General features: G+C 41.7%; 1 protein-coding gene across 4 annotated transcripts in view; it reads left to right on the top strand.

Moving 5' to 3' along the window:
• Nucleotides 1-26815, top strand: part of DNAAF1 (dynein axonemal assembly factor 1) — a 68941-nt gene that overhangs the window by 38841 nt on the left and 3285 nt on the right. For 3 of the 4 annotated variants that reach the window (XM_056526284.1, XM_056526283.1, XM_056526286.1), the window contains 5 exons: nucleotides 9516-9751; nucleotides 13710-13831; nucleotides 13912-14078; nucleotides 18484-18798; nucleotides 24451-24557. In XM_056526284.1, coding sequence (XP_056382259.1) covers nucleotides 9516-9751; nucleotides 13710-13831; nucleotides 13912-14078; nucleotides 18484-18798; nucleotides 24451-24557 — 947 coding nt within the window. The remainder of the gene's footprint in view (nucleotides 1-9515; nucleotides 9752-13709; nucleotides 13832-13911; nucleotides 14079-18483; nucleotides 18799-24450; nucleotides 24558-26815) is intronic. The other variant, XM_056526285.1, reaches the window with a different exon arrangement.

Here is a 26815-nt window from a genome sequence, read left to right as displayed (position 1 = left end):
GGCATGCTGGGAGCTGTAGTTATGCAACAGGAGGAGGCAGACCACCACAACTCCCAGCATGCACTTATGGGCATGCTGGGACTTATGGTTTTGCAACAGCTGGAGGCACATTCTTTCTATGGAAAAGTGTACCTTCAGCTGTTGTGTAACTACAACTCCCAGCTTGCACAAACAGCTTAAGTGCATGCTGGGAGTTGTAGTGGTGCATCTGCTGGTTGCATAACTACAACTCCCAGCATGCCCGTTGGCTGTCGGTGACTGCTGAGAGTTGTAGTTTTGCAACAGCTGAAGGCACACTGAGTTAAGTAGCAAACCAGTGTGTCTCCAGCTGTTGCATAACTACAATCCCCAGCATCCCCAGCCAAAGTAGTATGCCTCCCGCTGTTGCATAACTACAACACCCAGCATGCCCTTCCGCTGTCCGTACATGCTGGGGGTTGTAGCTTTTGCAACAGCTGAAGGCACACTGGTTGCAAAACACTGAGTTTGTTGCCAAACTCTGTGTTTCACAACCTGTGTGTCTCCAGCTGTTGCAAAACTACAACTTCTAGCATGCACTGATAGACCGTACATGCTGGGAGTTGTAGTTTTGCAACAGCTGGATGTTCCCCCCCCCCCCAATGTGAATGTACAGGGTACACTCACATGGGCAGAGGATTACAGTAAGTATCCGGCTGCAAGTTTGAGCTGCAGCAAATTTTGTGCTGCAGCTCAAGCTGCCAGCGAGAAACTACTGTGAACCCCCGCCCGTGTGACTGTACCCTAAAAACACTACACTACCACAAAATAAAATAAAAAGTAAAAAAACACTACATATACACATACCCCTACAATAAAAATGAAAAACGTCTGGTACGCCACCGTTTCCAAAACGGAGCCTCCAGCTGTTGCAAAACTACAACTACCAGCATGCACTTATAGACCCTACATGCTGGGAGTTGTAGTTTTGCAACAGCTGGATGTCCCCCCCCCCCCCCCCCAATGTGAACGTACAGGGTACACTCACATGGGCGGAGGATTACAGTAAGTATCCGGCTGCAAGTTTGAGCTGAGGCAAATTTTCTGTCGCTGCTCAAACTGCCAGCGAGAAACTACTGTGAACCCCCCGCCCGTGCGACTGTACCCTAAAAACACTACACTACACTAACACAAAATAAAATAAAAAGTAAAAAACACTACATATACACATACCCCTACACAGCCCCCCTCCCCAATAAAAATGAAAAACGTCTGATACGCCACTGTTTCCAAAACGGAGCCTCCAGCTGTTGCAAAACAACTACTCCCAGTATTACCAGACAGCCACTGACTGTCCAGGCATGCTGGGACTTTTACAACAGCTGGAGGCACCCTATTTGGGAATCACTGGCGTAGAATACCCCTATGTCCACCCCTATGCAATCCCTAATTCAGGCCTCAAATGTGCATGGCGCTCTCACTTTGGAGCCCTGTCGTATTTCAAGGCAACAGTTTAGGGTCACATGGGGTATCGCCGTACTCGGGAGAAATTGTGTTACAAATTATGGGGGGTATTTTCTGCTATTACCCTTTTTAAAAATCTAAAATTTTTGGGAAACCAACATTTTAGGTAAAATTTTTTTATTTTTTTTTACATATGCAAAAGTTGTGAATCACCTGTGGGGTATTAAGGTTCACATTACCCCTTGTTACGTTCCCCGAGGGGTCTAGTTTCCAAAATGGTATGCCATGTGGGTTTTTTTTTGCTGTCCTGGCACCATAGGGGCTTCCTAAATGCGGCATGCCCCCAGAGCAAAATTTGCTTTCAAAAAGCCAAATGTGACTCCTTCTCTTCTGAGACCTGTAGTGCGCCAGCAGAGCACTTCTCACCCCCATATGGGGTGTTTTCTGAATCGGGAGAAATTGGGTTTCAAATTTTGGGGGGTATTTTCTGCTATTACCCTTTTTTAAAAATGTAAAAATTTTGGGAAACCAAGCATTTTAGGTAAAAAAAATTTTTTTTTAACATATGCAAAAGTCGTGAAACACCTGTAGGATATTAAGGTTCACTTTACCCCTTTTTACGTTCCCCGAGGGGTCTGGTTTCCAAAATGGTATGCCATGTGTTTTTTTTTTGCTGTCCTGGCACCATAGGGGCTTCCTAAATGCGGCATGCCCCCAGAGCAAAATTTTCTTTCAAAAAGCCAAATGTGACTCCTTCTCTTCTGAGACCTGTAGTGCGCCAGCAGAGCACTTTTCACCCCCATATGGGGTGTTTTCTGAATCGGGAGAAAGTGGGCTTCAAATTTTGGGGGGTATTTTCTGCTATTATCCTTTTTAAAAATGTAAAATTTTTGGGAAACCAAGCATTTTAGGTAAAACATTATTTTTATATTTTTTTTTAACATGCAAAAGTCGTGAATCACCTGTGGGGTATTAAGGTTCACTTTACCCCTTGTTACGTTCCCTGAGGGGTCTAGTTTCCAAAATGGTATGCCATGTGGTTTTTTTTTTTTTGCTGTCCTGGCACCATAGGGGCTTCCTAAAGGTGACATGCCCCCCAAAAACCATTTGACGCTCCTTCCCTTCTGAGCCCTCTACTGCGCCCGCCGAACAATTAACATAGACATATGAGGTATGTGCTTACTCGAGAGAAATTGGGTTTCAAATACAAGTAAAAATTTTCTCCTTTTTACCCCTTGCAAAAATTCTAAAATTGGGTCTACAAGAACATGCGAGTGTAAAAAATGAAGATTGTGAATTTTCTCCTTCACTTTTCTGCTATTTCTGTGAAACACCTAAAGGGTTAATACACTTATTGAATGTCATTTTGAATACTTTGGTGGGTGTAGTTTTTATAATGGGGTCATTTATGGGGTATTTCTAATATGAAGACCCTTCAAATCCACTTCAAACCTGAACTGGTCCATGAAAAATAGCGAGTTTGAAAATTTTGTGAAAAATTTCCAAATTGCTGCTGAACTTTGAAGCCCTCTGGTGTCTTCCAAAAGTAAAAACTCATAAATTTTATGATGCAAACATAAAGTAGACATATTGTATATGTGAACCCAAAAATGTTTTATTTTGAATATCCATTTTCCTTACAAGCAGAGAGCTTCAAAGTTAGAAAAATGCAAAATTTTAATTTTTTTCATCAAATTTGGGGATTTTTCACCAAGAAAGGATGCAAGTTACCATCAAATTTTACCACTAAGTTAAAGTAGAATATGTCACGAAAAAACAATCTCGGAATCAGAATGATAACTAATAGCATTCCAGAGTTATTAATGTTTAAAGTGACAGTGGTCAGAATTGCAAAAAACGCTCCTGGTCCTTAAGGTGTAAAATGGCCTGGTCCTTAAGGGGTTAAGGACCAAGGACGTACCGGTACGTCCTTGGTCCTGCTCTTCTGATATAACGCGGGGTTACACAGTAACCCCGCGTCATATCACGGCGGGCCCGGCGTCATAGTGAAGCCGGGACCCGCCTCTAATAGCGCGCAGCGCCGATCGCGGCGCTGCGCGCTATTAACCCTTTAGCCGCGCGCTCAGAGCTGAGCCGCGCGGCTAAAAGTGAAAGTGAAAGTTCCCGGCTTGCTCAGTCGGGCTGTTCGGGATAGCCGCGGCTAATCGCTGCATCCCGAACAGCTGACAGGACAGCGGGAGGGCCCCTTCCTGCCTTCTCGCTGTCTGATCGCCGAATGACTGCTCAGTGCCTGAGATCCAGGCATGAGCAGTCATGCGGCAGAATCGTTGATCACTGGTTTCTTATGAGAAACCAGTGATCAGCATAGGAGATCAGTGTGTGCAGTGTTATAGGTCCCTATGGGACCTATAACACTGCAAAAAAAAGTGAAAAAAAAGTGAATAAAGATCATTTAACTCCTCCCTTGAATCACCCCCCTTTTCCAATAAAAAAAAAAAAACACAGTGTAAATAAAAATAAACATATATGGTATCACCGCGTGCGGAAATGTCCAAATTATAAAAATATATCATTAATTAAACCGCTCGGTCAATGGCGTGCGCGCAAAAAAATTCCAAAGTCCAAAATAGTGCATTTTTGGTCACTTTTTATATCATTTAAAAATGAATAAAAAGCGATCAATAAGTCCTATCAATGCAAAAATGGTACCGTTAAAAACTTCAGATCACGGCACAAAAAATTAGCGCTCATACCGCCCCATACACGGAAAAATAAAAAAGTTATAGGGGTCAGAAGATGACAATTTTAAACGTATTAATTTTCCTGCATGTAGTTATGATTTTTTCCAGAAGTCCGACAAAATCAAACCTATATAAGTAGGGTATCATTTTAATCGTATGGACCTACAGAATAAAGATAAGGTGTCATTTTTACCAAAAAATGTACTACGTAGAAACGGAAGCCCCCAAAAGTTACAAAACATCGGTTTTTTTTTTTCAATTTTGTCGCACAATGATTTTTTTCCCCACTTCACCGTAGATTTTTGGGCAAAATGACTGACGTCATTACAAAGTAGAATTGGTGGCGCAAAAAATAAGCCATCATATGGATTTTTAGGTGCAAATTTGAAAGAGTTATGATTTTTTAAAGGCAAGGAGCAAAAAACGAAAATGCAAAAACGGAAAAAACCCCGGTCCTTAAGGGGTTAAGCAAAGACACAGCCTCTCAACTCTGAATGTCCTTGAGTGGCCCAGCCAGAGCCCTGACTTAAACCCAGTTGAATACTCTGGAAAGACCTGAAAATGACTTTCATACAACAGTCCTCATTCAACCTGACAGAGCTTGAGATGATGTACCAGGAAAAGATCAGAAAACCCCTTAATCCGGGTGTACAAACCTTGTAGGACTGAAGGCTGTAATTGTTGCCAAAGGGGCTTTAATCCCTTCCCGACCCATGACATACATGTACGTCATGGTGTGGCCCCTCGTCATAGTGGATCAGGCCCGGCACCTAGCAACAGCCAGGACCCGTGGCTAATAGTGCGCGGCACTGATCGCGGTGCTGCATGCTATTAACCCTTTAGATGCGGCGTTCAAAGTTGATTGCCACGTCTAAAGTGAAAGTTAATAAATGCCGGTTAGCTAGGGGCAGTTTGGGATCGCTGCGGTGAAATTGCGGCATCCTGAACAGCTGTAGGACACGAGGAGGGTCCCCTTAACTGCCTCCTGGTGTCTGATCGCCGAATTACTGCTTAGTTTCTGAGATCCAGGCTTGAGCAGTCAAGCGGCAGAATCATTGAGCAATATTATCCTATGGGATAACAATGCTCAATGTAAAAGATCAGTGTGTGCAGTGTTATATGGGAGCTATAACATTGCAAAAAAAAGTGACAAAAAAAAAGTTAATAAAGATCATTTAACCCCTTCCCTAATAAAAGTAAGAATCATCCCCCTTTTCTTATTTAAAAAAAAACAACGGTGTAAATTATTATCTAAACTAGTACATGAATTGCAGGAGGAATTGGGGTCTAAAGTAGTACATGGATTGCATGATAAAACTTACCAGGAAAGGTTAAAGGACCTTAACATGTATAGCTTGGAAGAAAGAAGAGACAGAGGGGATATGATAGAGACTTTTATATACATAAAGAGAATCAACACGGTAATGGAGGAGAGCATATTTAAAACTACTACAAGAGGACATAGTTTTAAATTAGAGGGGCAAAGGTTTAAAAGTAATATCAGGAAGTATTACTTTACTGAGAAAGTAGTGGATGCATGGAATAGCCTTCCTTCAGAAGTGGTCGCTGCAAATACAGTGAAGAAGTTTAAGCATGCATGGGATAGGCATAAGGCTATCCTTCATATAAGGCTGGGTTCACACTACGTTTTGTCCCATACGGGAGCGCATACGGCAGGAGGGAGCTAAAACCTCGCGCTCCCGTATGTGACTGTATGCGCTCCCGTATGCCATTCACTTCAATGAGCCGACCGGAGTGAAACGTTCGGTCCGGTCGGCTCATTTTTGCGCCGTATGCGCTTTTACAACCGGACCTAAAACCGTGGTCAACCACGGTTTTAGGTCCGGTTGTAAAAGCGCATACGGCGCAAAAATGAGCCGACCGGACCGAACGTTTCACTCCGGTCGGCTCATTGACGTGAATGGCATACGGGAGCGCATACGGTTACATACGGGAGCGCGAGCTTTTAGCTCCCTCCTGCCGTATGCGCTCCCGTATGGGACAAAACGTAGTGTGAACCCACCCTAATATAGGGCCAGGGACTATTGATAGAATTCAGATTATTGGGCAGACTAGATGGGCCAAATGGTTCTTATCTGCCGACACATTCTATGCTTCTAAATAAAAATAAACATATATGGTATCGCCACGTGCGGAAATGTCCGAATTATAAAAATATATCATTAATTAAACCGCATGGTTAATGGCATACGCGCAAATAAATTCCAATAGTGTATTTTTGGTCACTTATTATATCTTGAAAATCAAAAAGTCCGATCAATGTAAAAAATGGTACCGCTAAAAACTTCACATCACGATACAAGAAATGAGTCCTCATACCGCCCCGTACGCGGAAAAATTAAAATGTTATAGGGGTCAGAAAATGACAATTTTAAACATAAAAATTTTCCTGCATGTAGTTAGGATTTTTTTTCCAGAAGTACGACAAGATCAAACCTACAAAAGTAGGGTATCATTTTAATCGTATGGACCTACAGAATAAAGATAAGGTGTCATTTTTACTGAAACATGTACTGTGTAGAAACGGAAGCCCCCAAAATTTACAAAATGGTGTTTTTTCTTCAATTTTGTCGCACAATGAATTTTTTTTTTCCATTTCGTCGTAGATTTTTGGGTAAAATGACTGATGTCATTACAAAGTAGAATTGGTGGTGCAAAAAATAAACTAACTCAGATTATATTCCCTAACTACTACTTACACCCCTCCTGCCTTCGAAAAAATTTCTGAGCTTTAAAAAGCTCTGTATCATACCTTCATCATAATTCACATTGTGTAAACTCCTGGCAGGAGAAAGTGCGTGTTCCCCAGCAGGCACGACATCACTGAAGCCTGCGAGAGCTGTGCCTTGCCATTCCCTGCACGTACTTCCTAAGTTTGGTCTCCTGCCAGGCTGGGAGGAGACCGATCTAACTGTTTGACAGAGAACAGAACAGAGCCACCTAGTAGACGTTTTTCAATTTCATTAAAATACATATAAAGGTTGCTATTTACTTGCTATTAAAATTTTCATACATAAGTGTCTTATAATTACATAAGGAACGATATAAAAGTTTAGTTTGGTGACAGGTACTCTTTAACTAAGAACGACAATGGACGTAAATGTACGTCATGGTGCCGTGGTACTTAACACACCATTACGTACATTTCCGCTCCGCCATGACCATGAGCATCATGTGTGGCAGGTCCCGGCTGCTATCAGCAGCCAGGGACCTGCCGGTAAAGGCAGACATCCGCGATTGCGCGGATGTCCGCCATTAACCCCTCAGATGCCATGATCAATACAGATCAGGGCATCTGCGGCAGTGCGGTACTTTTTAAATGGATGATCGGATCGCCCGCAGTGCTGCCGCGGGGATCCGGTCACCCATAATGGCTTCCGTCCATCTCCAAGGGTCTTCTGCTCTGGTCTGATATTGAGCAGTCCAGAGCAGAAGATCACCGATAACACTGATAAGTGCTATGCCCAATGCATAGCACTGAACAGTATTAGAAATAAAATTATTGCTATAAATAGTCCCCTATGGGGACTATTAAAGTGTAAAAAAAAAAAAAAAAAAAAAAACAAAGGGAAAAATAAAAAGTAAAAAAATTTGTAAAATCCCCTCCCCAATAAAAACGTAAATCATCCATTTTTCCCATTTTACCCCCATAATAGCGTAAAAAAAAAATTTTTATAAACATAATTTTGGTATAGAGGCGTGCGTAAAAGTCTGAACTACCAAAATATATTGTTAATTATCCCGTACGTTGAACAGCTTAAACGTAAAAAAATAAAAAATTGCTGCATTTTTGTCACATTTTTACAAAAAAAAAAAATTATAAAAAAATGTATAAATAGTAAAACCTAAGCAAAAGTAGTACCGATAAAAACTACAGATCACGGCGCAAAAAATGAGCCCTCATACCGCCCCATATACGGAAAAATGTTATAGGTGGTCAAAATAGGCCAATTTTAAACCTACAAATTTTGTTAAAATAGTTTGAGATTTTTTTTAAGCAGTACAATTATAGAAAAGCATACATCATGGGTATCACTTTAATCGTATTAACCCACAGAATAAAGAAAACACGTAATTTTTACCATAAAGTGTACACCGTGAAAACAAACCCTTCCAAAATTTGCTAAATTGCTTTTTTCTCTTCAATTTTCCCACATAAATAATATTTTTTAGGTTGCGCCGTACATTTTATGGTTAAATGAGTGATGTCATTACAAAGTAAAATTTGTGACGCAAAAAACAAGCCCTAATATGGGTCTATGGCTGGAAATTGGTGGAAAGAGTTATGAATTTTAGAAGGCGAGGAGGATAAAACGAAAATGCACGAAAAAAATTAGCTTGGTCCTCAAATTGGTACTCCCGTGGGAAACTTTTTTTTTTTTTTTAAATCAACTGGTGCCAGAAAGTTAAACAGATTTGTAAATTACTTCTATTAAAAAATCTTAATCCTTCCAGTACTACTAAAGAGAAATCCAAAAAATAAATGCATTTCCTCTGATGTCATGACCACATTGCTCTCTGCTGACCTCTGCTGTCCATTTTAGGAACTGTCCAGAGCAGAGGAAAATCCCCATAGCAAACATATGCTGCTCTGGACAGTTCCTAAAATGGACAGCAGAGGTCAGCAGAGAGCACTATTGTCATGACATCAGAGGAAATGCATGTCTTTTTTGGATTTCTCTTTAGTATACAGACCCTAAAAAGTACTGGAAGGATTAAGATTTTTTAATAGAAGGGATTTACAAATCTGTTTAACTTTCTGGAAACAGTTGATGTAAAAAAATAAAAAAAAAGTTTTCCACGGTAGTACCCCTTTAAGGCCAAAATGGGCCTGGTCCTTAAGGGGTTAAAGCGTCTGAATACTTATGTCCATGAAATATTTTGTTTTTACTTTGTCATTATGGGGTATTTAGTGCAGAATGATGAGAAAATGTCTTCTTTTTATTTTAGCACAAGGCTGCAACTTAACAAAAATGAAAGGGTCTGAAGACTTTAGTATCTCAAGTATGGCCAGTTCAAGTTTGCACTTACTAGCTGCATTCATATGTGACCTGAGCATTTATCACATTTCATTTAATGGTAATAGGGCATTCTGAATCTTGACATTTATGGCCTAGGATACATCATAAATGTAATATAGTAGGTGTTTCTTTCCACCTGTTACCACCTATTACCTCCTATTGAGAGAATGAGACTTAATGAGAAAGCAGCAAGCATGCTTAATCTTCTCTCTCTTAACAGTCTATAAATGTTATGTAAACCACAAAACTGTTATGTCTTTTTGTATTCTACACTAAGAGATATTCAGGCACAATAGTAAAAGTTTGGAGCTCAATTCTAACTTGATACTTTGTGATCTTTGTATTCCAGCTTGTCTTCCGGTCCTGAACACTTTACAGATCGCTCACAATCAGTTACATACAGTAGAAGATATAGAGCACCTTCAGGAATGTCCCAGCATTAGTATACTTGATTTATCCCACAATAAACTGGATGATCCTGCAGTAATCGATATCCTGGAAAAAATGCCTAACTTGGTAAATTGTAAAAGAAGCTGGAAGCAAGCATTATTCATCTTACTCTACTACCATTTTTCTACATTGCTTGTGAGGATTGATAAATACTGGGTGAATTAGGATGCATTAACACTACGTTTTAGCAATCCAGCTGCCATAACCGGTGGGGAAATTTAAACCTGCCACTGACGTATCCCCGTCGGACCCGCGCTGTATACCATTCATCTGAATGACCTGGACGGAGTCAGTTTTTTTTTCCAGACTGAAAACTGTGGCAGTCACTATATGACTCCGGTCAGCTCATTCAAATGAATAAAAAAAAAAAAGCACGGGTACGGCAGGGATACGGTAGTGGCTAGTTTTTAAATTTCCTTGCCAGATTGGTAAAACAGTGTGAATGTAGTCTAAAACAGACAGATTACTTTCAATACCAGTATATATATGGTTTTATTTATGATCTATTTCTTAAATGGTGTTTCAACCCCTTAAGGACATGCGCCGTAAAGGTATGGCGCAGCATAGTGTCACTTAGCGCACAGCGCCGTACATTTACGGCGCAGCTGTGCCGCAAGCGCAGGAGATGCGGTCTCCTCATTCCTGGCGGGTTACGGCAGCTGTCATTAGCCGCGGACCCGCCGGTAATGGCGGACATCATTGATCACGCTGATGTCTGCCATTAACCCCTCAGATGCCGTGATTATGGCATCTGCGGCACTTAAAATGGCTGATCTGATCGCCCGCGGCGATTGCTCTGTAGTCCCCTATGGGGACTAGAAAAGTGTAAAATAAACTATAAATATATAATGTTAACAATCCTGAACGGCGTAAACGTTAAAAAAAAAGTCAAACATTTCTGCTTTTTTGTCACATCAAACTGCAAATTTTTTAAATAAAAAGCAATCAAAAAGTCACATATATGCAAGCATGGTACCAAAACATACTACAGATCATGGCACAAAAATTAGCCCTCACACATCCCTGAATACGGAAAAATAAGAAAGTTAGAGGTGGTTAAAATAAGGCAATTTTAAACATACTGATTTTGTAAAAAAAAAAGTTTGAGATTTTTTTAAAGCAGTACAGTAATATAAATGCATGTAACCTTGGGTATCATTTTAATCGTATTGACCCAGAGAATAAAGAAAACATGTATTTTTACCGCAAAGTGTACAGTGTGAAAACGATCTACCAGGCTTGCTATCTTTGCTCTACTCCCGCTTAAATGCTCCGCCTGCTGATACCAAGCTGAGATTTATGTTAGCATGGGAAAGTGATTTACACACTACCATGACTATTACGCAATGGCTTGATGGGTGTGCGGTTCTGGGCAGGGGTAGCTGGCAGGTGTGCTTAATGGAGATGGCCCTCTAAGTCCTCCATCTGACCTATTTGGTACCAGTTAAGATTACATATTATTTACCCTTCAGTATCGCCACTATGTTTCCGTATGAGGGGTACGATCTACCATACATGGTGGTCTTGTCCAATAGTCTCTGCATTTTGGACACAAGTGTTAGACCTTCTTGATTCCGTTTTATCTGTACGAGTTCCTAGGACTCCTGCCTTCTGCCTGCTAGGCTGTAGACCCAATAGGATGCGATACAAGATTTTTCGACTTGCACAATATATCCTATCCTGGCAGCTAGTATACATATTGCCTCTCAATGGAAGCAAATGGTTCTGAGATTGGGGGAGGTAATCTCTAGAATTAACTTAATTTTACTGTATGAAAAGCTGTCAGAGAGGATACGGTAGATAGTTTTCATGCCTTGTGGGACCCTTGGTTGTCATCCCACCATTGCCATTATATGACTCATTGTCTGTCGCTGTATTAAACATCCTCTGTCTGATTTATCTGCAGGTGTCGGTCACTCTCGACTTTTGCCTACAGTGGGCATCAAAAGTTTGGGCACCCCAGGTAAAAATTTGTATTAATGTGCATAAAGAAGCCAAGGTAAGATGAAAAAATTCTCCAAAAGGCATCAAATTACAGATTAGACATTCTTATAATATGTCAACAAAAGTTAGATTTTATTTCCATCATTTACACTTTTAAAATAACAGAAAAAAAATGGCGTCTGCAAAAGTTTGGACACCCTGCAGAATTTATAGCATGCACTGCCCCCTTTGCAAAGCTGAGACCTGCCAGTGTCATGAATTGTTCTCAGTCATCATCTGGGAAGACCAGGTGATGTCAATCTCAAAGGTTTTAAATGCCCAGACTCATCTGACTTTGCCCCAACAATCAGCACCATGGGTTCTTCTAAGCACTTGACTAGAAATCTGAAACTGAAAATAGTTGACGCTCACAAAGCTGGAGAAGGCTATAAGAAGATAGTAAAACGTTTTCACATGTCAATATCCTCTGTTCGTAATGTAATTAAGAAATGGCAGTCATCAGGAACAGTGGAAGTTAAAGCAAGATCTGGAAGGCCAAGAAAAATATCAGAAAGAACAGCTTGCAGGATTGTGAGAAAAACTATTTAAAACCCACGTTTGACTGCACAATCCCTCCAGAAAGATCTGGAAGACTCTGGAGTTGTGGTACACTATTCCACTATAAAGATATACTTGTATAAATATGATCTTCATGGAAGAGTCATCAGAAGAAAACCTCTTCTACGCCCTCACCACAAAAATCAGCATTTGAACTTTGCAAATGAACAAATAGACAAGCCTGATGCATTTTGGAAACAAGTTCTGTGGACCGATGAGGTTAAAATTGAACTTTTTGGCCGGAATGAGCAAAGGTACATTTGGAGAAGAAGGGGAACAGAATTTAATGAAAAGAACCTCTGTCCAACTGTTAAGCATAGGGGTGGATCAATCATGCTTTGGGGTTGTATTGCAGCCAGTGGTACAGGGAACATCTCACGGGTAGAAGGAAAAAATGGATGCAATAAAATTTCAGCAAATTTTGGAACTTGATTTCATCTGTGAAAAAGCTGAAGTTAAAGAGAGGATGACTTCTACAAATGGATAATGATCCTAAACACACCTCGAAATCCACGGGGGATTACATCAAGAGGCGTAAACTGAAGGTTTTGCCATGGCCTTCACAATCTCCTGACCTCAGCATAATTGAAAATCTATGGATAGACCTTAAAAGAGCAGTGCGTGACAGACAGCCCAGAAATCTCAAAGAACTGGAAGACTTTTGTAAGGAAGAATGGGCAAAGATACCTCAAACAAGAATTGAAAGACTCTTGGCTGGCTACAAAAAGTGTTTACAAGCTGTGATACTTGCCTAAGGGGGCAGTACAAGATATTAACTCTGCAGGGTGCCCAAACTTTTGCAGATGCCATTTTTTTGTTTTCTGTTATTTTGAAAGTGTAAATGATGGAAATAAAATCTAACTTTTGTTGACATATTATAAGAATGTCTAATCTGTAATTTGATGCCTTTTGGAGATTTTTTCCATCTTTCCTTGGCTTCTTTATGCACATTAATAAATTTTTTTACCTGGGGTGCCCAAACTTTTGACCCCCACTGTATGTCTCATTATTCTGTACTTTGTGGCCAAAGGCCGCTCTTGTATTGAGCATTTTTATGCAGACCAGTTTTTTACTTCTCTGCTTTACATGTGTGCCAATGTACGTTGAGTTCCATCTGGTCCCCGGACCGGTATTATTTGTATTTTGAAAGCTGTAATTTTGACGTCTTTTAATAAAAGCTTCATGGTTTGACTATTAAAACAATCCCTCATATGGGTCTGGGAATGGAAATATAAAAGAGTTATGAATTTTAGAAAGCGAGGAGGAAAAAACGAAAACGCAAAAATAAAATTGGCTGTGTCCTTAAGGTCAAAATGGGCTGTGTCCTTAAGGGTTTAAAGTCTTAATTTTGAGGTATTTTGCAAAAGTCCCCAAATTATTTTCATTTTTGTTAATGGAGATTCAGGCCACTTCCAACTTATCTTCATGTCTATCAAAGACAATCTGGGTGTACAATTTACTGTCACACTACAAGCAATTTATCTAACCAGATTACACCTGTTCCCAATTTGACTGCCATCATCTTATCTTGCAATTGCTCTTTTCCTTGTAGCATGTATTAAACCTAATGGGAAATGGACTCATTAAAAAGATTCCTAATTACAGAAAGATGGTTACAGTGCGATTGAAAGGGTTAACATATCTGGATGACAGACCAGTATTTCCAAAAGACAGGTAAAAAAAAATCTAAACCAGATTTACTGCCAGAAAGAAAGTAGAGAATCTGCGACTTTATGACTATACTTTTCTGGCAGAGCATGTGCAGAAGCTTGGGCCAGAGGAGGTCGAGAAGCTGAAATCGAGGAGAGAGAGCGGTGGGAGACCAAAGAAAGGAAGAAAATACAAGACAGTTTTGATGCTTTATCTGAAGTCAGGAGGCAAGCTGAGGATAGGAAGTGCAGGAAGGAGATGGAAAAAGAAGGTATGAAAGCATTGTACAAAGTAATATTTGATCTCATCATATCTCTTATCTGCTTTTTTTGCTTACATAGGCACTGTCACTTAGAAAAACCTTTTGACATGTCACATGGACATGTGAAAAATTTTGATCGGTTGGAGTCTCTGAGACATCCACCAATCAGGAGAACGAGCCAGAAGAAGTGCGCTGCATTTCTGTTCATTCCTCTGTTTGTAGCTTTTTTTTTTTTTCTGTGCTGCTACATAGACTTATAATGGAGCAGCAAGACAAAGATCGCTACGAGCCTGGGATAGAAATTCTGTGCACTTCTCCCATCTCGTTCTCCTGATCTGTGAATGTCTCAGAGGCCTGACCGAACAAAACAGCGTGCTCTCTCCTGTCTGATAGCACTCCTCTGTGCTCTCTCCTATCTGATAGTACTCTTCTGTGCCCTCTCCTGTCTGATAGCATTTCTCTGTGCTCTCTCCTGTCTTATAGTACTCCTCTGTGCTCTCTCCTGTCTTATAGTACTCCTCTGTGCTCTCCCCTGTCTGATAGTACTCCTCGGTGCTCTCCCCGTCTGATAGTACTCCTCTGTGCGCTCTCCTGTCTGATAGTACTCCTCTGTACCCTCTCCTGTCTGATAGCACTCCTCTGTGCTCTCTCCTTTCTGATAGTACTCCTCTGTGCTCTTGCCTGTCTGATAGTACTCTCTGTGCTCTTGCCTGTCTGATAGCACTCCTCTGTGCCCTCGCCTGTCTGATAGCACTCCTCGGTGCTCTCTTCTGTCTGATAGGACTCCTCAGTACTCTCTTCTGTCTGATAGGACTCCTCTGTTCTCTCTCCTGTCTGATAGGACTCCTCTGTGCTCTCTCCTGTCTGATAGGACTCCTCTGTGCTCTCCCCTGTCTGATAGTACTCCTCTGTGCTCTCCCCTGTCTGATAGTACTCCTCTGTGCTCTCTCCTGTCTCATAGTACTCCTCTGTACTCTCTCCTGTCCGATAGCACTCCTCTTTGCTCTCTGCTGTCAGATAGCACTCCTCTGTGCTCTCTCGTGTCTGATAGTACTCCTCTCTGCACTCTCCTGTCTGATAGCACTCATCTGTGCTCCCTTCTGTCTGATAGTACTTCTCTGTGCTCTCTCCTGTCTGATAGTACTCTTCTGTGCCCTCTCCTGTCTGATAGCACTCCTCTGTGCTCTCTATTGTCTGATAGCATTCCTCTGTGCTCTCTCCTGTCTTATAGTACTCCTCTGTGCTCTCTCCTGTCTGATAGCACTCCTCTGTGCTCTCTCCTGTCTGATAGTACTCCTCTCTTCACTCTCCTGTCTGATAGCACTCATCTGTGCTCCCTTCTGTCTGATAGTACTCCTCTGTGATCTCTCCTGTCTGATAGCGCTCCTCTGTGCTCTCTCCTGTCTGATAGTACTCCTCTGTGCTCTCTCCTGTCCGATACGCTCCTCTGATCTCTCCTGTCTGATAGCACTCCTCTGTGCTCTCTCCTGTCTGATAGTACTCCTTTGTGTTCTCTCCTGTCTGATAGTACTCCTCTGTGATCTCTCCTGTCTGATAGCGCTCCTCTGTGCTCTCTCCTGTCTGATAGCGCTCCTCTGTGCTCTCTCCTGTCTGATAGTGCTCCTCTGTGCTCTCTCCTGTCTGATAGTGCTCCTCTGTGCGCTCTCCTGTCTGATAGGACTCCTCTGTGCTCTCTCCTGTCTGATAGTACTCCTTTGTGTTCTCTCCTGTCTGATAGTACTCCTCTGTGATCTCTCCTGTCTGATAGCGCTCCTCTGTGCTCTCTCCTGTCTGATAGCGCTCCTCTGTGCTCTCTCCTGTCTGATAGTGCTCCTCTGTGCTCTCTCCTGTCTGATAGTGCTCCTCTGTGCGCTCTCCTGTCTGATAGGACTCCTCTGTGCTCTCTCCTGTCTGATAGGACTCCTCTGTGCTCTCTCCTGTCTGATAGGACTCCTCTGTGCTCTTTCCTGTCCTATCAGAAAGAGGAGTGCTAGCCTACCCTCACTTACTGGACTTTGTCCATGCCTGTGCTTCAGCTTTGACAAAGCCATGATTTTATAAGCCATGATTTCTATAAAAAGGAAATAAAATATTCTTATGATGTTTATTAGAAAGGTTATTGTTTTGTACAACATATGTACAACGTATCAAAAGTTTTTGTATCTGACAGTGCCCATTTAAAAGAATGGGGTGTGGCACGGGTCCAGCAGGGATACGGCAGCAGCTGCTTTTAAAATTCTCCCACCGGATCCGGCTGCCGTATGTCCAAAACAAGATGTGAATGCTCCCTGAGTGACATGTCTCTGTCAATTAGCCTAATCTATGTCCATGAAAGCTAGTAAAATATGTGACAGAAATTCAACACTAACCTCAGAATTTCTGGCACATATTACGCCATGTGGATATGCCATAATGTGCACCATTCCTAGAAGGAAGGAACTGTGATTTAAATTACTCTTCACTTAACCTAAAAACTGCCCTCTATGTACATGGAAATTTAAAACACAATGGTAAGTAACCTTGAGGGACCCCCATTAGTGCTTTCTTTTAAACAACATGTCTATATATATATATATATCTATATATATATAAACTTAATGAGGGAGATTTAGCAACACCTGTCTAGAGGAAAAGTTTGCTGAGTTGCCCATAGCAACCAGATTGCTTTTTTTCATTTTTGAAAAGACCTCTGAAAAATAACTTAGCAAATCAGCATCTTTTCCTCTGGACAGGTTTTGATAAATCTCCCCCATGTTTGTGTATGTGTCTATATTCCAGCCTCACTTCCAAGGGGCTTAAGATATTTCTATTAAAACTTGGTACACATGTAACACTTACTCACCCCCATTTGTGAGGATTGGGGTTTTTGTTTAAAGTCCCATGCAAGTCTATGGAAAATGTATGTTGCAGCATAACTTCCGTACGGCTGGAAATATTTTGATAATACTTGGTACACATATTACTTATATGTCAAATAAAAATATAGGATAGTTAAATTAACCCTAACCTACCCTCTTATGTGAAGTCCTTTGCCAGTATATGGTGCTTCCAGCACCTTAGTCACCAAGCTCCGCTCTTGATCTCCTAGTGAGTGCGTCAGTCCGAATTGCAAGCCACACCCTCCAAGTATGCCACACCCCCTCACAAAGCCATGCCCACCCTTTAAGCCACACCCATTTTATTTTCTACCCTTTTTTTTGCATTGGTCTGGCTGGCAAATCATGCCCACTCCCACAAAGCCACACCCCTTCTATTTTCAGCTTGAAATATCTTCATTACAACTCAGCCCCACCTGACAACGGGATATTAGGAGGATATATGAGGACAAGATATGGGAACGGAATAAAATAATGGGACATTAGGATGGGATATAAGGGAGGGATATGAGGAGGGAGTATGAGGTCGGGATGTGAGGACGACATATGAGTTAAGGATATGAGGACGGGATATTAGGTCAGGATATGAGGACGGAATATAAGGTCAGGATATGAGGACTGGGATGTGAGGACTGGATATAAGGACAAAAGCTTCCTCCTTTGTTGCTTTTCCTCCCCCACAAGGATTAGGTAGGAAAAAACGGGCAAAGCCAGGGGACTCAGTTAGTAGATAGATAAAACTTGAGGCTCACTTTAAAGGGGATTTCCCACCTGGTTGTTTGTACTCATTGCATTGCTTCTCTCTTCCTGGCTTATTGGGGGTGGACATTCAAATTAGATCGGCAGCTAATCCCAGCATCTCTCTGTAGGCATAGCTGGTCTGAACTGATTTCCCCTACTCCTGTAGCACACATACTCATCTCTGCTGTGCCTGTAGCCCTCAGTGATGGTGTCTACAAACAGATAAGGTAATGGGGCAGGGGAGTCAGTGAAGCTCCGGCTTTCCATCCACCCCTCTTCTGCTATGCAGTGCAGTGGTCTGTAAACAAGTGAGATAGAGGAAGTCCAGAACAGGGAAAGGAGGCAAGTTACAAAAATGACATGTATTTGCAAAATGTATGGGGGAGTTTGATCAAGAGCTCTTTTTTGATCTTACACTTAGTCTTTTTTTTTGTCGCATGTGCGCATATGTAAGTTCGTATGCAACTCCTGAAGCAAAATAGTTCACACACGTATGCTCAAGTAATTTTGCATTAAAGTTAAAACTCTACACCAGCCCAGACTCGGCTTACAAAACTGGCTGTGGTGAGCACTTTTAAAAAGTAAAAAATTTTTGCACAACTGCAGGAGGGGGGAGAGAGGAGGAATCTTACAAAGTCGTGATCTGAAGTGATTGTTTTTGCTTACGTGTGGCACATTTATCGTTCCTCCCCACACACACGCACACACATTTTTTATTATTGAAAGGAGGTTAGTCTTCTAATGGAGCCCATTATGTCTCTTCATTCATATGTAATATGTTGTCATTCACTGCATAGGAAATGAACAAACAGATAACACAAGAGTCATTGAGGTGGAAGAGAAACAGTGCAGGAATGAAGAGTCTCAAGAGAAGATTCAGAGATTTGTTGAAGAGACTTTAGAGGCCTGTGAGGAGTTGACCACTGACATAAATTGTGAATCTCCAAGAGGTCCTCTTATACAGATTCTGAAGGCCGTTGAGCAGAAGCCGGTTGAGATGTGTCCTGATGTAGATCGTGATCAACATACATTTACAGACAGAGACTACAGGGCTGGAAATAAAAACAGGTTACCGAGTGTTGATGCAGATTCAAGCTGTGTCATGTCAAGTGGTAAGCAAAATGAAAAGGAAGTTCTGAAGAAAATAATGATGTCTGATATAGTTTGTTGTATCCTACCTGTTACTCTGCTGGCTTCGCCTTTTTTGAACACATAGTTAACTTAAAGGAAAACTGTCATCCTGTTTACCCACACTGAACCCAATACACTGGGTTATAGTGTGTGTGAGCAGTAGTCCGTTGAGTGGTCACTTACTAACATTTGTACCTTAGGTCTGTAGTTATGTCCCACTGAAGATCCTCTTTTATCTTCACCAAACTGCCCGCTGGGGACAGGCCCGTCAGCTGTATTTGCATATTTCTTCGGCGCTGGTCTCCACATCCTAGTTCTGGTCACATGAATGCTCAGTTGGTGCATGCGCTCACATGGCCAGCATTAGGACGCGGAGACCGGTGCCAATGAATATGCAAATACAACCAATGGGGCCCGCCTCCAGAGCGCAATTCAGTGAAGATAGAAGAGGATCTTCGGTGGGACATAACTCCGGACCTAAGGTACATATGTTAGTAAATGATCCCTCATCGGTCTCCTGTTCACCCACACTTTAACCCAGTGTATTGGGTTTAGTGTAGGTGAGCAGGATGACCGGTGTCCTTTAAGATTTCCAAAGCTTAACCCCTACAGGACCCATGACGTAACGTTACGTCACGACCCCCTGGGTCTTAAGGACCCATGACGTACAGTTACGTCATGGGCAGTTCCGGTCCCTGCCGGGCGGGGATCGGACCGGGATGCCTGCTGAAATCATTCAGCAGGCATCCCGTGCAAACGCCCAGGGGGGTCATCAGACCCCCCCATGTCGGCGAATCGCAAGTGAATTCACACTTGCGATTTGCGCGATTATGGGTCTATGGTGACCCGGAATATAAGGGGGATCGCGGTTGTCTAAGACACCTACGATCCCCCTGAAGGGATAGGAGTGAGGTGGCAGAGGTGCCACCCCTCCTATCCCTGCTATTGGTGGTCTAGACGCGACCACCAATAGCAGATCCGAAGATCCACTTACCCATCCGGGCGGGCGTTGGAGGCTGCGGGCAACAGAGATCGGCGGGCGGCGACGTCGTGCGGCTGGATCATACGGAAGCCGGTAAGTTGCCTAGCAACATCTGGAGGGTACAGTTCGAGACCACAAACGGTGGTCTCTAACTGTAGCTTTCCAGATGTTGCAAAACTACAAATCACAGCATGCCCAGACAGCTGTTTGGGCATGCTGGAATATGAAGTTTTGCCACAGCTGGAGGGATACAGTTTGACACCACTATATAGTGGTCTCTAAATTGTAACCCTCCAGATCTTGCAAAACTACAATTCCTAGCATGCCCAAACAGCTGTTTGCTGTCTGGGCATGCTGGGATTTGCAGTTTTGCAACAGCTGGAGGACCACAGTTTGTAGATCACTTTGCAGTGTTCTCTAAAACTGTAGCCCTCCAGATGTTGCAAAACTGCAAATCCCAGCATGCCCAAACAGTCTCGGTATGCTGGGAGTTGTAGTTGTGATCCCTCCAGCCATTGCATAACTACATCTCCCAGTATGCCCTTCGGCGATCAGAACTACAACTCCCAGCATGTACTGACAGACCGTGCATGCTGAGAGTTGTAGTTTTGCAACAGCTAGAGGCACACTGGTTGGAAAATACTGAGTTGGGTAACAGAACCTAACTGAAGGTTTTCTAACCAGTATGCCTGCAGCTGTTGCAAAAGTACAACTCCCAGCATGCACGGTCTGTCAGTACATGCTGGGAGTTGTAGTTTTGAAACAGCTGGAGGTTTGCCCCCCCCATGTGAACGTACAGGGTACATTCACACAGGCAGGTTTACAGTAAGTTTCCTGCTTCAAGTTTGGGCTGCGGCAAATTTTTCGCCGCAGCGCAAACTCCTAGCGGGAAACTCACCGTAACACGCCAGTGCAAATGTACCCTAAAAACACTACACTAACAGATAATAAAGAGTAAAACACTACATATACACCCCCTTACACTGTCCCAACCAATAAAAATGAAAAACCTATTGTATGGTAGTGTTTCCAAAACTGAGCCTCCAGCTGTTGCAAAACAACAACCCCCAGCATTTCCGGACAGCCACTGACTGTCCAGGCATGCTGGGAATTTAGCAACAGCTGGAGGCACCCTGTTTGGGAATCACTGGCGTAGAATACCCCTATGTCCACCTCTATGCGATCCCTAATTTAGTCCTCAAATGCGCATGCCGCTTTCTCACTTCGGAGCCCTGTCATATTTCAAGGAAACAGTTTAGGGTCACATATGGGGTATTTCCGTACTCGGGAGAAATTGCACTACAAATATTGGGGGGCTTTTTCTCCTTTTACCCCTTATGAAAAGGAAAAGTTGGGGGCTACACCAGCTTGTTAGTGTAAAAAAAATTAACATTTTTACACTAACATGCTGGTGTTGCCCCATACTTTTTTATTTTCACAAGCGTTAAAAGGAAAAAAAGACCCCCAAAATTTGTAATGCAATTTCTCCTGAGTACGGAAATAGCCCATATGTGGGCATAAAATGCTCTGCGGGTGCACAACAAGGCTCAGGAGTGAGAGTGCACCATGTACATTTGAGGCCTAAATTGGTGATTTGCACAGGGGTGGCTGATTTTACAGCGGTTCTGACATAAACGCAAAAAAAAGGAATACCCACATGTGACCCCATTTTGGAAACTACACCCCTCATGGAACGTAACAAGGGGTATAGTGAGCCTTAACACCCCACATGTGTTTAATGAAAATTCTTCAAAGTTGGATGGAAAAATGAAAAAATTAAATTTTTCACTAAAATGCTAGTGTTACCCTAAATTTTTCATTTTCACAAGGGAAAATAGGAAAAAAGCCCCCCAAAATTTGTAACCCCATTTCTTCTGAGTAAGAACATACCCCATATGTGGATGTAAATTGCTGTGAGGGCGAACTACAATGCTCAGAAGAGAAGGAGCGCCATTGGGCTTTTGAAGAAAAAATTTGTCCGGAATTGAAGGCCACGTGTGTTTACAAAGCCCCCATAGTGCCAAAACAGTGGACCCCCCCCCACATCTGACCCCATTTTGGAAACTACACCCCATTTTGGAAACTACACCCCTCACGTAATTACATTTTTCATTTTCACGGACCACTGTTCCAAAGATCTGTCAAACGCCAGTGGGGTGTAAATGCTCACTGTAACCCTTATTACATTACGTGAGGGGTGTAGTTTCCAAAATAGGGTCACATGTGGGGGGGGGGTCCACTGTTCTGGCACCACGGTGTAAACGCACATGTCCTCTGACTTCCATTCCAAACAATTTTTTTTCCCAAAAGCTCAATGGCGCTCCTTCTCTTCTGAGCATTGTAGTGCGCCAGCAGATCACTTGACGTCCACACATGGGGTATTTCCATATTCATAAGAGATGGGGTTTCAAATTTTGGGGGGCATTTTGTCCTATTACCCCATGTAAAAAAATTTAATTTGAGGGAAATCTAGCATTTTAGTGAAAAAAGAAATATTCATTTACATATCCAACTTTCACGAAAAGTTGTCAAACACCTGTGAGGTGTTAAGGCTCACTGGACCCCTTGTTACGTGCCTTGAGGGGTGTAGTTTCCAAAATAGTATGCCATGTGTTTTTTTTTTTTTTTTTGCTGTCCTGGCACCATAGTGGCTTCCTAAATGGGACATGCCCCCCCCCCAAAACCATTTCAGCAAAATTTGTTTTTCAAAAGCCAAATGTGACTCCTTCTCTTCTGAGCATTGTAGTTCGCCTGTAAAGCATTTTACGTCCTAACATGGGGTATTTCCATACTCAGAAGAGATGGGGTTACAAATTTGGGGGAGCATTTTGTCCTATTATCCCTTGTAAAAATGTTAAATTTGAGGGAAAACTAGCATTTTAGTGAAAAAATAAATACAATCATTTACACATCCAACTTTAATGAAAAGTCATGAAACACCTGTGGGGTGTTAAGGCTCACTGCCTTGTTATGTGCCTTGAGGGGTGTAGTTTCCAAAGTAGTATGCCATGTGTTTTTTTTTTTTTTTTTGTTTTTTTTTTGCTGTTCTGGCACCATAGGGGCTTCCTAAATGTGACATGCCCCCAAAAACCATTTCAGAAAAACTCACTCTCCAAAATCCCATTGTCGCTCCCTCCCTTCTGAGCCCTCTACTGGGCCCGCCGAACACTTGACATACACATGAGGTATTTCCTTACTTGAGGGAAATTGGGTTACACATTTTAGGAAGATTTCTCTCCTTGTACCCCTTGTAAAAATTCAATAACTGGGTCTACAAGAACATGCCAGTTTAAAAAATGAAGATTTTGAATTTTCTCCTTCAATTTGCTGCTATTCCTGTGAAACACCTAAAGGGTTAACAAACCTTTTGAATGTCATTTTTAATACTTTGAGGAGTGCAGTTTTCATAATGGGGTCATTTGTGGGGTATTTCTAATATGAAGGCCCTTCAAATCCACTTCAAAACAGAACTGGTCCCTGAAAAATTTCGATTTTGAAAATTTTGTGAAAAATTGGAAAATTGCTGCTATACTTTGAAGCCCTTTGATGTCTTCCAAAAGTAAAAACATGTCAAATTTATGATGGAAACATAAAGTAGACATATTGTATATGTGAATCAATATATAATTTTTTTTTTTGGAATATTCATTTTCCTTATAAGCAGAGAGCTTCAAAGTAAAAAAGAAAATGCAAAATGTTCAATTTTTTCATCTAATTTTGGAATTTTTCACCAAAAAATTAAGCAAGTATCAACAAAATTTTACCACTAACATAAAGTAGAATATGTCACGAAAAAACAATCTCGGAATCAGAATGAAAGGTAAAAGCATGCCAGAGTTATTAATGTTTAAAGTGACAGTGGTCAGATTTGCAAAAAATGGCCAGGTCCTACAGTGAAAATTGGCTGGGTCCTTAAGGGGTTAAAGGGGTATTCCAGGAAAAAACTTTTTTATATATATCAACTGGCTTCAGAAAGTTAAAAAGATTTGTAAATTACTTCTATTTAAAAATCTTAATCCTTCCAGTAGTTATCAGCTTCTGAAGTTGAGTTGTTCTTTTCTGTCTGACAACAGTGCTCTCTGCTGACACCTCTGCTTGTCTCAGGAACTGTCCGAAGCATTAGAGGTTATGGGGATTTGCTCCTACTCTGGACAATTTCTCAGACAAGCAGAGGTGTCAGCAGAGAGCACTGTTGTCAGGCAGAAAAGAACAACTCAACTTCAGCAGCTGATAACGGCTGGAAGGATTCAGATTTTTTAATAGAAGTCATTTACAAATCTGTTTAACTTTCTGGAGCCAGTTGATATAAAAAAAAATAGTTTTTTCCTAGAATACCCCTTTAAGATTTCCAAAGCAACAAAACATAAAGACCAATATTTACTAAGACATGCCTCAGTCTATATAAAGGAGAGTATTTGGAGTCATTTGCACCAAATTTGTTAGAGGTGCTGGTCTCTTAATCAATTTGGCACCCGATATAAAAAAAAAAAATCATCAAAAATTCTTTCATTTACATTTTTTTTTCCCCTCTTAATAAAAATGTGACAAACTGGAGACCATTGTCTCAAATTGCGCTGCAAGTTTACCCTACATGCCTGCAACCTTTTGAATGTAGTTTACTTCAAAAAGTTATCACATACATTGTCTTTAGAATTACAGGAAGTGATGAACACGGAAGGTTCTCTGACCACTGGACTGATTGATGTTGAAGATATAGAGATTGTTCCTCTGAAGGCCACAGAAAAGCTGTATATTAATGTATGTAACACTAACCTTTCAATTTAACAGTCAACTCTGGTGTTTACTTGTAAACCTGACAACAGCCTCAGAAGTGAAGATCTTCCAGAACTAGTGCCCATAGTTACCAATAAAGGAGAAGTCTCATGGATAAAAACTTATCCCCAATACGCAGGATAGGGTATACGTTTTAGATCGCGGGGGGTCCAAGCACTGGGGGCCCCCGTGATCTCCTGTATGGAGCCCGGGCTTTCTCCTGCAGCAGCAGGTCACGCCCCAGCCTGAAGCAGGGGCCACCATGCCCCCACCATCTATCTCTATGGGAGAGCCTAAGATAGCCTAATGGCTCTCCTGTAGAGATATATGGAGGGGGCATGGCGGCCCCTGCTTCAAGCTGGGGACGTGACTTGCTGCTCCAGGGGAAAGCCGGGGCTCCATACAGGAGATCGCGGGGCCCCAGTGCCCTGCAGATAGATGAGATATCTCCTTTAAGAAATTTGTTTTACACATCTTTTTGAAAAAATTTTTGCCAGATTTTATTTTTTAATGTGCTTCCTGTATTTGTGATCTGTTCCTGGATTAAGCTTCAGAAACTGCATCTTGAAACCAGAATGTGTAAACATACTCTGTATTTTCTAAAGTGTCTGAGGGCTATACTTCTCATAATGAAAATCGCAAGTGTAAATGCATATTCCAGATAAATAGTGTAATGTATATAAAAAAATGAATTTGAATTTGTTGCATACATGAAGGAAACTGGTCATCCCTTCAGTTATGTATGCTGTTGCTTTAATCTACACAAGACCACTTTATTGTGGGCCTAAAGTTTTAAAAAGGCCAGGGTCCGCTGTGCCCTTGGGCCTCAACTCCTCTCTGATTTGAAGCCTCCCCTGTTTCCTGATTAATAGATATGCAGGTCACAGATTCCTGTGCCGAGCCTTGCTAAAATCTGCCATGTGCCAAGGATACAGATTGCAGCGCACATGTGAGTAAGTGATGCAAATCCCAGACATGGCAAAACCACTGCTTGTGCCGTAATCTGTATCAATGGTGCATGGCCATATTTCAGCAGGGCTCAGAGCAGGAAGCTGAGCCTTATTTGTTTAGCAAACAGGGATCAGGTGGGCTTCAGAGTGGAGAGGTGCTGCCATCCAAGGGCACAGCAGACCCCTAGGCCACGTCTCTTTGACATTCCAATAAAGTAATTTTTTCCACAAATTGAAGCAACATTATTCATAACTGAAGGTATGATCAGTATTTTTTACTATTATACTGTGTTTGTTGTTTGGTAAGTGTTTTGCAGGTGACAAATTGACTTTTCAAATCTGGAATGTGTCTCTTTAAGTGGTAATACTTCTGACACGCTTAGTGACACGATTCTAACATTGTTTTTTCATGAAATATTGTACTTTATATTAGTGGTAAATCTTTGTTCATTCAGGCAGCTTTTTTTGTGAAAAAATGGAAGATTTCTGGCGTTTTTAAATTTTTTTTTTTATGGCATTCACTGTATGATAAAAATTATTATTTTGATTTTGTGGTTCGGTACGATTATGGCGATACCCAATTTATATAGCTTTTTTATGTTCTTTTTCCTTTTCTAAACAAAATCCTTTTTTCCCCTTTTTTGTTTTGTCATCTTCTGACAGCCATAACTTTTTGCGGGAAGAGCATTACTTTTTATTGGTACTATTTTTGCAATTCATGCTACCTTTTGATATTTCTTATTCTATGTTTTGGAACAAAACAAAATTTGTGTTTTTTTTATTTGTTTTTTTACAGTGTTCGTGCAACATAAATACCATTATCAGTTTATTGTACCAGTCATGGACGTAGCAATTCCTATTATGTATAGGTTTGGGCATTTTTTTGGGGGGGGGGGTGATAATATAGGGTTTTATTGGGAAAGGGGCATTTATTTTGTATTTTTTACACTTTATTAATTTATTTAGAAACCTTTTTTTTTTTTACTTTTCACTTTTTACAGGTTATGTTATGTTGCAGGGGGAGCACCCTTCCCCTGTCAACCCTGTAGTTTCCACGATCAGGACTGATCACGGCATCTATTGGGTTAATGTTGCCGAGACCGGTGCGATCCCGGGCTCGGCAGGTGCGGCGGGACCCCGGCTGTGATTGACAGCTGGATCTCACCGGCAATCTCCTGCAGCACATAGCGCTGAGTAGGATATCGCCATGACGTATGCATACATCCAGTTGCGCTAACAAGCTAGCAAATTGGATGTATGCATATGTCCTGGGGCGGGAAGGGGTTAAGGTAG

The sequence above is a fragment of the Hyla sarda genome, chromosome 6, assembly GCF_029499605.1.
Source record: "Hyla sarda isolate aHylSar1 chromosome 6, aHylSar1.hap1, whole genome shotgun sequence".
Classification (NCBI taxonomy): domain Eukaryota; kingdom Metazoa; phylum Chordata; class Amphibia; order Anura; family Hylidae; genus Hyla; species Hyla sarda.
This window is presented reverse-complemented; position numbering and strand designations above follow the sequence as displayed.